The 12,194-nt window shown below is 35.5% G+C and overlaps 1 protein-coding gene across 2 annotated transcripts in view; it reads left to right on the forward strand.

Annotated features, from left to right (window-relative positions):
- Positions 1–12,194, forward strand: part of OTOGL (otogelin like) — a 148,495-nt gene that overhangs the window by 39,728 nt on the left and 96,573 nt on the right. For both annotated transcript variants that reach the window (XM_059936589.1, XM_059936590.1), the window contains exons 14-19: positions 21–67; positions 670–815; positions 2,667–2,790; positions 4,666–4,843; positions 8,035–8,159; positions 10,646–10,855. In XM_059936589.1, the coding sequence (XP_059792572.1) occupies positions 21–67; positions 670–815; positions 2,667–2,790; positions 4,666–4,843; positions 8,035–8,159; positions 10,646–10,855 (830 nt within the window). The remainder of the gene's footprint in view (positions 1–20; positions 68–669; positions 816–2,666; positions 2,791–4,665; positions 4,844–8,034; positions 8,160–10,645; positions 10,856–12,194) is intronic.

The following is a 12,194-nucleotide window of genomic DNA, read 5'->3' on the forward strand; positions in this document are numbered from 1 at the left end:
ATTTTTATCATTTCATTTAGTGTATGTGTTGGTGGAGTTTGGAACTGCACTGAGCATGACTGCCCAGGTAATCTTTTAAAATGTTTTTAAAGACAATGTCTTGATTTTCTTGAAATTGAGGAGGAAGCTAGCACTGATTTTTTTAAGGTCATCTCATATAAGTGCAATGATTTCTAAATCCAGATATTAATAAGATAGTGGAAAATTGAATAAATGATAGCTCTGAGCAGACAGCTTTGGGAAAAATTTACTGAAATAGTAGAAATATTCTAAAAAATATGTGGGACAGCTATCATTTAATAAATTTTAAACTAAATTGAATAACATAATTTAGTAAGTTTGTCAAACTAATAAATTTTAAACACTTTAGTTATTCTTTTTGATACCTAAATATTTATCCTAAGTTGACCTACTTCTTTTTAAGAATAAACATAATTTCTTCCTCCTTCTTCTCCTTTTCTCCTTCTTCTTCTCCTTCCCCTTCTTCTTCTTCTTCCTCCTCTACTTCTTCTTCCTCTTCTTCTTCTTCTACTTCTACTTCTCCTTCTTCCTCTTCTCCTTCTTCTCCTTGCTCCCCTTTGCTCCCCCTTCTCCTCCTTCTCCTCCTCTTCCACCCCCCCACCCCACCTCCTCCTCCTCCTCCTTCTTCTTCTTCTTCTTTTTTGGTAGTTCAATGCTCTGTTGTAGGTGATTCTCATTTTACTACTTTTGATGGTCGACATTATTCTTTCATTGGAATGTGCCAATACATCCTTGTAAAAGGAACTGGAAAAGATAAATTCACAATTACTTTACAGAAAGCTCACTGTGAGCAGGTAAGAACATTTCAAAATGACCAGAGAAATGTTCATTTTTTTTGACTCAAACTTCTTATCTTGGTTAAGAATGGTAACATGAATGGGTATAGTTATTTTCTTCAAAAATAAGATACCATTGATTGTTAAGATGCATCATTATTCTATATACTACAAAGAAAGAAAATGTGTTGATGATTAATCTGTTATACTATTAATTATATCATGCATCCTGATTTCAGAGATATTAAAATATAAAAAAATATATCTTAGATTAAATAGTGTGTATTTATTGTACTTTCTTTCTTAAAAATGGTATTTGTTTATGTATAGGTTTTTGGAACATTTCATGACTGCACAGTAGACAATAAGCTTTTTTTTACTTCCAAACTGCTCTCTCTTTTTTTTTTTTATATTGGAGTAAAATTGCTTTACAATGGTGTGTTAGTTTCTGCTGTATAACAAAGTAAATCAGCTATACATATACATATATCCCCATATCTCCTCCCTTTTGCGTCTCCCTCCCACCCTACCTATCCCACCTCGCTAGGTGGTCACAAAGCACAGAGCTGATCTCTCTGTGCTATGCAGCTGCTTCCCACTAGCTATCTGTTTTACATTTGGTAGTGTATATATGTCCATGCCACTCTCTCACTTCATCCCAGCTTACCCTTCCTCCTCCCCGTGTCCTCAAGTCCATTCTCTACGTCTGCGTCTTTATTCCTGTCCTGCCCCTAGGTTCTTCAGAACCATTTTTTTTTTTTTTAAGATTCCATATATATGTGTTAGCATACGGTATTTGTTTTTCTCTTTCTGACTTGCTTCACTCTGTATGACAGACTCTAGGTCCATCCATCTCACTACAAATAACTCAATTTCATTTCTTTTTATGGCTGAGTAATATTCCATTGTATATATGTGCCACATCTTCTTTATCCATTCATCTGTTAATGGCCACTTAGATTGCTTCCATGTCCTTGCTATTGTAAATAGAGCTGCAGTGAACATTGTGGTACATGACTCTTTTTGAATTATGGTTTTCTCAGGGTATATGCCCAGTAGTGGCATTGCTGGGTCATATGGTAGTTCTGTTTTTACAAACTGCTATCTTAAAGGTGATTTTTGACAGAATTTAACAAGTTTCACATCATTCTAAATAGATATGACGGATTTTTTAGCATTCTGGAATATTTATTTTAAAGACATTTTCTTGAAATAAGCACATCAATAATTTGTAAACAAAGAAACCCAGATCTTTCATTCATCTCTCTCTAAATCAGGTAGTCAAAATTTTGCCAAAATCTTTTTTTCTACTTTCATTCCAACATAAAATGGTTGTTTCCAGCAAAATTCCAGTCTACTTTGTTAGCTTTTTTTTAGTTTGATTTTTTTTTTTTCTTTTGCAATATGTCAGGTCTCAGTTAACCTTCTGCACGGAACAGTAATTCTCTTTGTTCTTTTCTACACTGAATTTTTAAAATAGTTAATATACCACAAATGAATTTGGAAAGATACTTTAATTATGCACTATGGAAAACATAATTATTGGCACTTTATTGAAAACATTTCTATTTAATAATCTGTGTAAAGTGTATGTATGTATATGGTATATTTAATGTACTACATAAAGATGTATTTTATTAGTAATGGGGCTACATTAGATTCACAATAAGATGTAGTAACTAGTTTATTATATTGCTTATTCTCAAGTTTTCTATATACCATAAATTTTTATCCATGTGCGCTCTCTCCTTTCTTTTCTCCTTTCTCTCCCTCATCTTCTCCCATTTCCTTCTCCCGTTGGTCCTGTCTCTTTCTATGTCTTTCTCTCTCTCTCTCACTCCTTTAATTGATAATTTGATTTTTATGCAGAACCTTGGCTTGGTCTGCCTTCAGTCTGTAACTCTAATTCTGGAGGATGATTTCAACAAACAAGTGACCCTTAGTAGGGGAGGACAGATCCTCACCAGTCCTAACCAGGGCTTCAGTCTGAATGGTAAGAAGCAATGCTGATGGTGTACTTTTCTTACATGAAAAACAACAGCAGCACAACTTCAATGGAGTCCTTTCCCATTAGCCGACTAACCTAACATTTATTGCATGACGATGTGTTGCCAGCTCCTCAGCCAGATTTAGTGGAGACCGCCATGTTTATGGGACCTAGTGTTTATCTCAAGTGGACTAGAGTTTGGAAGAGGAGAGATACAAGTAAACAGCCACTTAAAAATATGATAAACCCAAAGATATGCATAGGGACTTTGGGGGTCTAAATGATTAGGTACAACTCACTCAACCCTGCAGGTATGGTCAGGAAGTTTTCTTAAGGAAGGGACTATCTCATTGAGCATTTACAGCTGAGGAATTGCCGGGATGAAGGAGATGGGGGAAGTGTTCTAGGCATAGCAAAGAGGAGAACTATGCAGTATGTTTAGGGGGAACTGTAACTACTTTGGCATTGCTGCAGCATGAAGAGGGTAAGTGTAGAATGTCCAGAGATGAGAAGAGGGAAAGAGATGGGGATGAGAATGGGGAAGGCCTTATTTTTTAAATTGAAGTATAGTTGACTTACAATATTATATTAGTTTTAGGTATACAACATAGTGATTCAATATTTTTATAGATTGTACTTCATTTAAAGTTATTTCAAAGCAATGGTTGTTATTTCCTGTGCTGTACCATGTATCCTTCTTGCTTATCTGTTTTATACATAGTAGTTTGTATCTCTTAATTCCATGGGGAATGCCTTATATACAGGGCATCATACTTTGTGGTTTTCCTGGGAGGCCCTGTTCATGCCTGTGTTCCAGTATAGTTACTTATAATAGTCTGTTTTGCTTTCAGAAATGTCTTGAATTGTGATATAAATTACATGGTCACAGTCAATGTCGTGCCAGGATGTTGATTGAACTTGATATGAAATTGAATATGCAATTGTTATTATTTGACCATTTTTATGTACAAAGATGACAGTCTCATATGCTTCAACCAAATAAGCAATGAGTTTTAATGAGGAGACTAACTTTGTCTTTTTTTTCTTGGTAGACTACTATAACAACACTATGGAAATGGCTTTGAGAAATGTTAGACAGGAGGCACAGTTAACAGTTAGGGTATTATTAGAGGAGGGCATACAAGGAATGAGGAGGAACTGATACAAGACAGTGACAGTACAGATGGAGAGAGGAAAACAGATTGAAATTTTATTTAGAAAAAAAGTGCTGCCAACTCAGTGATGGATTGGATTGGGGTTGGTTGGGGAAGGACAACAAGGGGAATGAAGTGATCAAAGAATGATTCTCAGATTTCTGGGTTTGGTGACCAGACTGATGGCAGAAATTGTGATAGGGATGTAGGAGCAACTCTTCTGGTTGCAAAAGTCAAATTCAGTCTTGAGCACAAGTTTCTCTTCTCTAAAGATGTCTCATAAAATGGTGCTTCTCTAGTGCTGTGCTCCCCTTTTTGCTGACAGTTTCAAAGGAATGGGGAATTTTTGAAAAAGTGCCCCTTCCTTATTGAATCATGACCAATTCGTGGGAAAACACACACACACACACACACACACACGTTAAGGAAAAGAGATCAGATTTCAAATGTCTAAGGACTGTCCACCCCCACCATGAGATGCTTGCCAACTGAAATTACATGTGCACCTGACAATCTATTAAAAATATCTGCTGAAGACCCATAAAGGAGGACAGAAGGGAACTGGAAGAAAAGAAAGCAGGCACAAGGTGGTGAAAATTGGCGCCAGGGCAGAGGAGCAGGAACTGGGAAGAAGTCTTTTGGAAGAAGACTCCTGATGTTGTACATTAGCATTTAGAACACTGCCTATGAATCTCAAAGCTGATTTATGTATGTTCTTTTCCTGCAGGAATTGTTGAAATTCAGACTCTGTCATCCTTATTTATTCTTCTAAAAACCACGTTTGGTTTAAAGATTCTGTTTGCTATAGATGGGGAAAGAATTTATATTCAGCTCACTAGTGCGTGGAAAAGAAGAACGTTAGGTCTGTGTGGCACGTTTAATGGGAACATAAGGGATGATTTTCTGTAAGTATGATCTCTGTATAGCTAACATAATTTAATGACTAGTAATTTAGAGGATATAAATTCTTACATTAAAAATGTTTACTTAACTAATAATAGCTTAGTACTCACTGTTCCAAGAGCTTTACATGGATCATTGTATTTAAATTGTGTAGCAATCCCCTGATTAGTATCTCTGTTTTATAGTTAAGGAAGCTAACTGAGGCACCAAAGTGACAAATAAATAGCTCAGTTACATAGCTCAAATACAGTGGAGCTGGACTTTGGATTTAGGTAGTGAGACTCAAGAGCCTGAAGGCTACCCACAGAATAACTTCCCGTTATTCTCTCTCTGCCACCTATCCTATCAAGCTTAGTGGTATTTTATGTAAAAAAAAATTTTGTTGCCTTTAAAAAGTCTTAGTATCATTTGGTATGAATGATATCTCTAAAGCAACATTGTGGCATCTAAGTTAATTGGGTTTTATGATAGTTGGTGTTTCATTAGGAGAAAAAACAATAAAATACATTTATACCCCTTGTATCAACAAAGCACTTTCACCTACATGTGATAAGACATGGTGTATAACTTAGTGTAAATGCTTTGAGCACCTGTTATTGTGCTAAGCACTGTGGGACAATAAAGGCAGTAAGACATGGTTCCCATCCTCAAGGAGCTTATATTGTGGATTGGGAGGGGACAACCCTCTTTCAGAAATAATTTGTTCTAGGTGAGGTATTAATCACAATATGTATAAAAATACTGAGGTGAATTCAAAAAGTTAAGTGTTAACTTGTGTGGTTGTGGCTAGAAGCACAGCAAAATTTTGAGTAGGTCAGTGTGGGCTGGGTAGGCAGGGAGCGTTTCCTGGAGAAGCCATTCTCCAAATGCCATTTAAAAAAACACTTCTGCATATTCTTCCTGCTTTGGGTTCTGTCCCCTTCCTAATCTTCCCCATTAACTCCTATTTATTTTTCAAGCCAACTCGGTCATTATTTGCTTCAAAAAGTGAGTTTGTGTCCCACCAAAGTTAATTTTGACTCTGTTATCTATGAAAATCTGCCATTTATCTGTCTGGTTTCCACTTAAAACTGCAAAGGCTTTGAGAATAAAGACTGTGTCCTTAATCCTTATATTCTTAAGAACTAGCATAGTACCTTATATGCACTAGACAGTTGAACTGAATGGAGGTAGGACTTTTTTTTTTTTTTTTTTTTTTTTTTTTTTTTTTGGAGGTAGGACTTTTGATGCGGCACCAAGAAGAGAATTTGGATTGGCAAGGAGAAAGGGCATTTAAATTTTTTAATTTTAAAAGAGAGTTTCTTTTACCTTTTCTCCTGTGTAATTAATTTGCTTTTAGGTCACTTATGGGTTTTTTTGTTTGTTTGTTTCATTTATTGGTAGATCAGAATATTGATTTCTTATCAATTTGTGAAACAGAAACTATATTAAGTGACTTGGTTAAGATGTGCAGAGGAGACATTAAGCCTTTTCTCTTCCTGTTTGTCAGAATGGGTTAGTAGTCAATGTTTAACAGAGGGCAGATCTGTCTGCCTCTTTCTGAGGCACCAGTCTCCTCCATGTATAAACATTCAGGCCTGATAACAGTGCAGGATAATATTTCAGAGTCAGAGATAATTTTCAAACATTGTTTAGCTTTCCAGGATAAGCAGTTAAAATTCCTTGTATCACAAAAGTTAATGTGAATCTGCAAACATAATGAATGGAAAATATTAATTACTTGAAAATTTATTTTGTATGCCTTGTTTTAGTAAGTTAACTACGGTGAACTGAAAGGCTATTTTATAAAATGAATGCAATAAATAAATGGATCTACATTTCAGCTCCTTTTTTGGGTATTTATTGTTTTAAGTGAATTAAATGAAATAAGAGAGCCAAGCTCTGAGTCAGTTCCTCCTGGGAATCCTGAGTACACCTATCACCTTGACCTATTTTATTGTGCTTTGTAGGGATGAAGAGGGATGGAGGGGGAAAGAATGAGAAGAACTAGTGCAAGTCATGCAATTTCTGTGAGTCTTCGTGTTCTCATTGGAGCAAAATTAGATTTTGGATTGGGTGTTTGTTATAATTCTATACAGTTCTAGAATAGTTTCATTTTGAGGAATAGGATAAAGAAGGAAAGGGTGGCTACAAGGGATGAGCATGGTGGAGTAACTTGTGTGGCTCCCTCTTTTCCTCCTGTCTTTGGGGTGAGAAGCTCCATATAGCCTCATATTGGTAATTGAGATAAATGGTAGGCAAAGTAGTTATGTTTATTTGGACACTAAGAGAGTGAAGATAAATGCTACTCTACTGTTTGGCCGTGTTGTAGCAGTTCATGCAGTTGTGGCTTGCATTAGTGAAGTTTTGCTTGGTCAAAGCTTCTGACAGGAAACCTAGTCCAACCTGATTCTCTAAGTAGTTCTGACAGTGTCTGGCACAGCTCCAGCAGGGATTGTCACTCACTATTGGCTGATGAGTTACTAAATCTTGATGACTTCTGGAGGGGGCATTTTAGTGTCTGGCTCTTAAACATTGTTGTGGTTTATAAGCCTGAAGGGTAGATATTTCTCTTCCATTTTGGTTTGCTGAGGGAACTGAAGAAGTGAGAAAACTTGGGTGAAGAGTGCCTCTTATACCATTTCTCCTTAATTTTCACTTGGTTTGTTTGCCCAACCTCACAGTGGAACCTCAGTATGTCAGGCCTCATAATGAAAATTGAAATACTGAACCAGCAGTGTAGACTATTTCTTCTTTAGGACATTTGTCTTTACCCTGAAAAGAATCACGTGAGCTCCCTACCTCCACCTCCCTAAACCACACGCATTCATGTTTTGGTTGTTTGAGTGATATTTCATCAAAGTGGTGTGGACTACGTTTGAATCTCGGCTCTGACACTTAGCAGCTGAGTGAACATTAATATTTCTCTAAGCTTCTGCTTTGCCTTCTCTCTAAAATGGGGATAATGGTGCTTCCTTCACAAGGCTGAAATGATTATTAAATAAAACCATGTATGTCTACAATTTGACACATTGTAAAGTCTTAATAATAGGAAGCTAACACCGTGTATATTTAAAAATGTAATAAAACATTTCAAGCTCTAAGATTTCTTTGTAAATTAAAAAAAGTAGTATTCTCTTTTTTCAATATTTGAAGACTCTGAAGGAAGGAAATGAATGGGAGAGGCTAAGAGAATATTATATTTGCTTTCTAGTTCTCCCTCAGGCATGATAGAAGGTACCCCACAACTTCATGCAAATGCATGGAGAGTTTCCTCCACTTGTTTTGCACCTGTTCATGTTCCTATGGTGGACCCTTGCAACATTAATCAACAAAACAGTAAGTCTTTCTGCATGTAAACCTAGGAAAAAGTCCTCTTTATTACTGTAATTTTGTAAAATTAGATAGTGATTTTAAATTCTGATTTTCTTCATTATGATAAAATCGATGCCATTCTTTATGTATTTTTGTTTAATACATATGCCTCTTTATGTAATCTAGGTTACTTTAAAAAAGAACTCCAGAAAATGACTATTTTATTTACTACTCTGCATTCATAAATTTACTTATTTTAGGTGTTCAGAAATCCCTCAACTGTTCCCAGATGTGAGCTAGCATTTTGGGTATTTCAGATTATTTAAATGCTAAAGAAAAATCTCTGGAAGTATTCTAATAATGCTCGTATAGTCTTGGGATATTCAACTTCCGTTCCATAGTGTGACAGTGCGTGTGAATTCTCCTGTTTATTGATGTCACACTACGAGTTCCTACTCACAGAACGTATTATGGCTTCATAAGCAGGAAGCCAGTGATCCAGAGAAGCTTTGTGCCATCAGGTGTGTAACAATTTGAGATGGTCATAGAGTTCCAATTTACAATGACAGTGTAACTCACATGCCAAGAATTTTTGGCTGTATTGTTTTTCTTACTAAAGCCACAGCAGACCATGTGAAAGGCTATTTTACTGTTCAATAAAAGAAGGCGTATTTTTTTTTTTTTTGTAAAATCACTTTGTGAAGGAAAATTAATGTGTATGCTTAAATAGATATTTTTATAATTTAAATTTGTTCCTTTAATTATTTTGGCTAGTTTACTGTTTTTATGTAGTTTTAAAAATTCATTATTAATATTGATTGAGTACCCATGAGAAGTTAGTAGAGTTTCTGGATTTTGTAGTGGTTGTTTGGCAGGATTCTGTTTATTGTTCTATGGTCCTTATTATTAACTTATACTTTTAGCGTCCTGGAAAGAAAACAAGATAATTTTGCTTTTAGTGATTTTTTTTTTTCTTTAATCTAGGCCAACTTCTAATTTATCAGTTGGACTCTACTTCAATTTTCTCTGGTTGTTTCTTTAATGACCTCCTTTATTCCCTACCATTTTGTTATATATTTTTTTTTATCATTTTTGTCCCCATATCTTATGTCGTCTATGACATATATATTTTAGATATTATTTTTGTTCATCTTTGCCATGAACTATTATTTTTTAATTTCAAATAGGTAAATTCAAAAAGATCCCCAAAGAAAGGAAAATAAATAGATGAAAGTCAACTCTGATATGGATTCTGACGGATATTTTTAAACAAGGATTTTCTGAGTCACCCTTTCCCTTAATGTCAGTAGGAATGTTTTTTGATCTACAAATCTTTAGGGCACGCAATAAAAGCCCTTGCTTGGAGATCCTGGGAATTAGGAGTATATATGCCAATAGTATGCTGTTATAGTCTGTCATGTGTTTTCATGTATTATGTGCATAACAATGCAAAAATATATAATACTCAGGTAATTACTTAGATAATTACCATGTGTTTCCAATAATAAATATATTTAAAATGGTCAACAAAAAAAGTTCAGTATAATTCCTCAGTAGTGAAAAAATTCTGATCTCTAGCAGCTCATCTTGTCTCTCAAAGACAATGACAACTCAAAGATTGATTAATTTTATCTGTGAAGAAATCAATGCAATCAAGGTCCATTGCACCAAGAAATCACAGGACGAGGCTTTTTCAGAAAGATGAAATCCAGATTGTTTTGTCAAACTTGGTTACTCCCATAAAGAATTATATCTGATCAGTCATTCTCAAGGAAAAGTCAACACATTTCAAGAACTTATTATGCACATCCCCTCAAATGTCTTGGTAGTGATAGCTCATAGCCTTTAGCATATGTTCCATTACCAATTTCTATTCATTATTCATTTATTCATGTGTTCGTCATAGATTCATTTATCAAACATTATTGAGCTCCTAGTATTTATCAGGCATTGTGCAGATATTGCGTTCAATGGCTATGTGGCATCTACCTCATTACCATTTACCTCAGAGACTCCATTGGAGTGAGATGATTCCTAGTCCTTCCTGGATAATTGTGTATTCCAGGGAATTGCCATAACATCCACAATTGTCACTGCTTTTATTGTGTGTGGATGTCGGGAGATAAACCTTCTAATACTCATTAGTTCTTTAGAGCAGAATTATGGTGATTTCCTAAGATGGTCCTCAGGCGATGGGGTAATTGTGGCCACTTCTGTCAGTTAACCCTTCTGTTGCTCAAGTTATTCACGTATAACACAATACTTTTTTTTTTTTTTTGCTAGAAGAATATTAAATATGGATTAAGTGCTGTTACCAATATTACCGAAAGTAAAAACAAACCAAAAAAAGTGTAAGCTGAAAATATTGGCTCTTATTGAAAATAATATGCAGTACAGTGTATTTCTAGGAAAGCAAGATGCTTGGATAGTGCTGGAATTTGACACTTTAGGGGTATTTGATACTAGCTAGACTAGTAAATGAAGTGCTAATGGGGTTCTTTGTCTGTTAGTTGGATATGCAGCACACTGTGATGTTATCCACCAAGAGCTCTTTGCTCCTTGCCACATCTATATTAGCCCTGGGCTGTACTATCAGCTATGCCGCCACGATGCGTGCAAGTGTGGAAGCGCCTGCCTATGCAATGCTCTTGCCCACTATGCCTACCTCTGTGGCCAGCGTGGTGTTCCCATCGATTTCAGAGCTCAGATTTCATTCTGTGGTGAGTATGATGGCATTGTCACTGATAAAGATGATCAAATAACACTTTAGAGATTTTTGTATTTGTAATTACCGCTATTTTTTTAAATAAAAAGTCAATATTTGCTTAAGTTATTTGACTTATTATAATGTGCAAACATGAAAAAAAGTGAAATACTTTACTTCTTAAAATTGGAGCTCTGTTGGATAAGACCAATGGCTTTTGACTATTTTTACCATAAGCAAAATTAGAGTGTAGTTGTATGGTTTGAAATATGCAACAGAAATAATTTGAAACATTTGAAAAAATTCTTATAGAAATGTTCTAAATATTGGAAAGTATGGGAAAACATTATGTGGTATAGTGACACAGATTTGTAGGTAAATAGGTAAATTACGCAACAGGCAATTATTATCTCAAGTTCTTAGGGCTCGAATCTTCCTGGTTATGATGTCTGTTGTTATCATGCATGGTAGATTGTTTCCTTTCCTTACTGTTCTATAATTTCTTTTATGAGTTAATCTTTCATTATCCAGGCTGCCCATTCCCCTTACCCCTGTTAGAATCTTCTGTGACCTGGGTTTCGGGAGCATCATTCTCTCCATCTCTTCATCCCTCAGTGGTTTCAAAAAACTTTTTCCTATTATTCCAGGAGTAACACTGGCCAGTTTTGATGTTAATTTCTCAGCTTGGGCTTTCTAAGACAAAAATAATGTAAATACAAAAGTAATGTAAATTCATATACCAAACCTGTGCAGGAATTTGATTTCTCAGAGGATACTTTATTTCATCAGAGACCCCACAGAGTTAGAGAAGCTTTCCTGGCATCTCCCTGTACTCTGAGCAGATTTCTTCTAGTCCAGAAGTTGGCAAATTACACCTTTGGGCTTCCCGTGTTTTTGAAAATAAAGTTTACTGCCCATATGTTTGCATATTGTCTATGACTGCTTTTGAGCTACAAGGGTAGAGTTGAGTAGTTGTGACAGAGACTGTATGGCCAGAAAAGTTGAAACTATTTGCCATTTAGCTCTTTACAAAAAAAGTTTGCTGACCTCTGCTGTAGTCCATCTTTTCAACTGACGATGGAGATATTTTTGGAGGTCCAAGTTAAGGGTCTCCCAATTCCTTGCCCTGAAAAGGACCAACTTTCATTTTCCATTTCCTTAAGAGTTAAATATCAGGTCCAAGATTACTGGGACCCATCCTCCCTTCCTCTACTTAAAGTTCTGAATTTTATTTCTCTCTTTACTTCTGACATATGGAGAAGTTACCCTCCAGCCCCATTTTTTTCTCACAAGATCAATTATACATTTAACATTATTTCAGTTGTGTTTTATCCAGCATTTTTGTTTGTACAAGT

The sequence above is a fragment of the Balaenoptera ricei genome, chromosome 10 (assembly GCF_028023285.1).
Source record: "Balaenoptera ricei isolate mBalRic1 chromosome 10, mBalRic1.hap2, whole genome shotgun sequence".
NCBI classification, from domain to species: domain Eukaryota; kingdom Metazoa; phylum Chordata; class Mammalia; order Artiodactyla; family Balaenopteridae; genus Balaenoptera; species Balaenoptera ricei.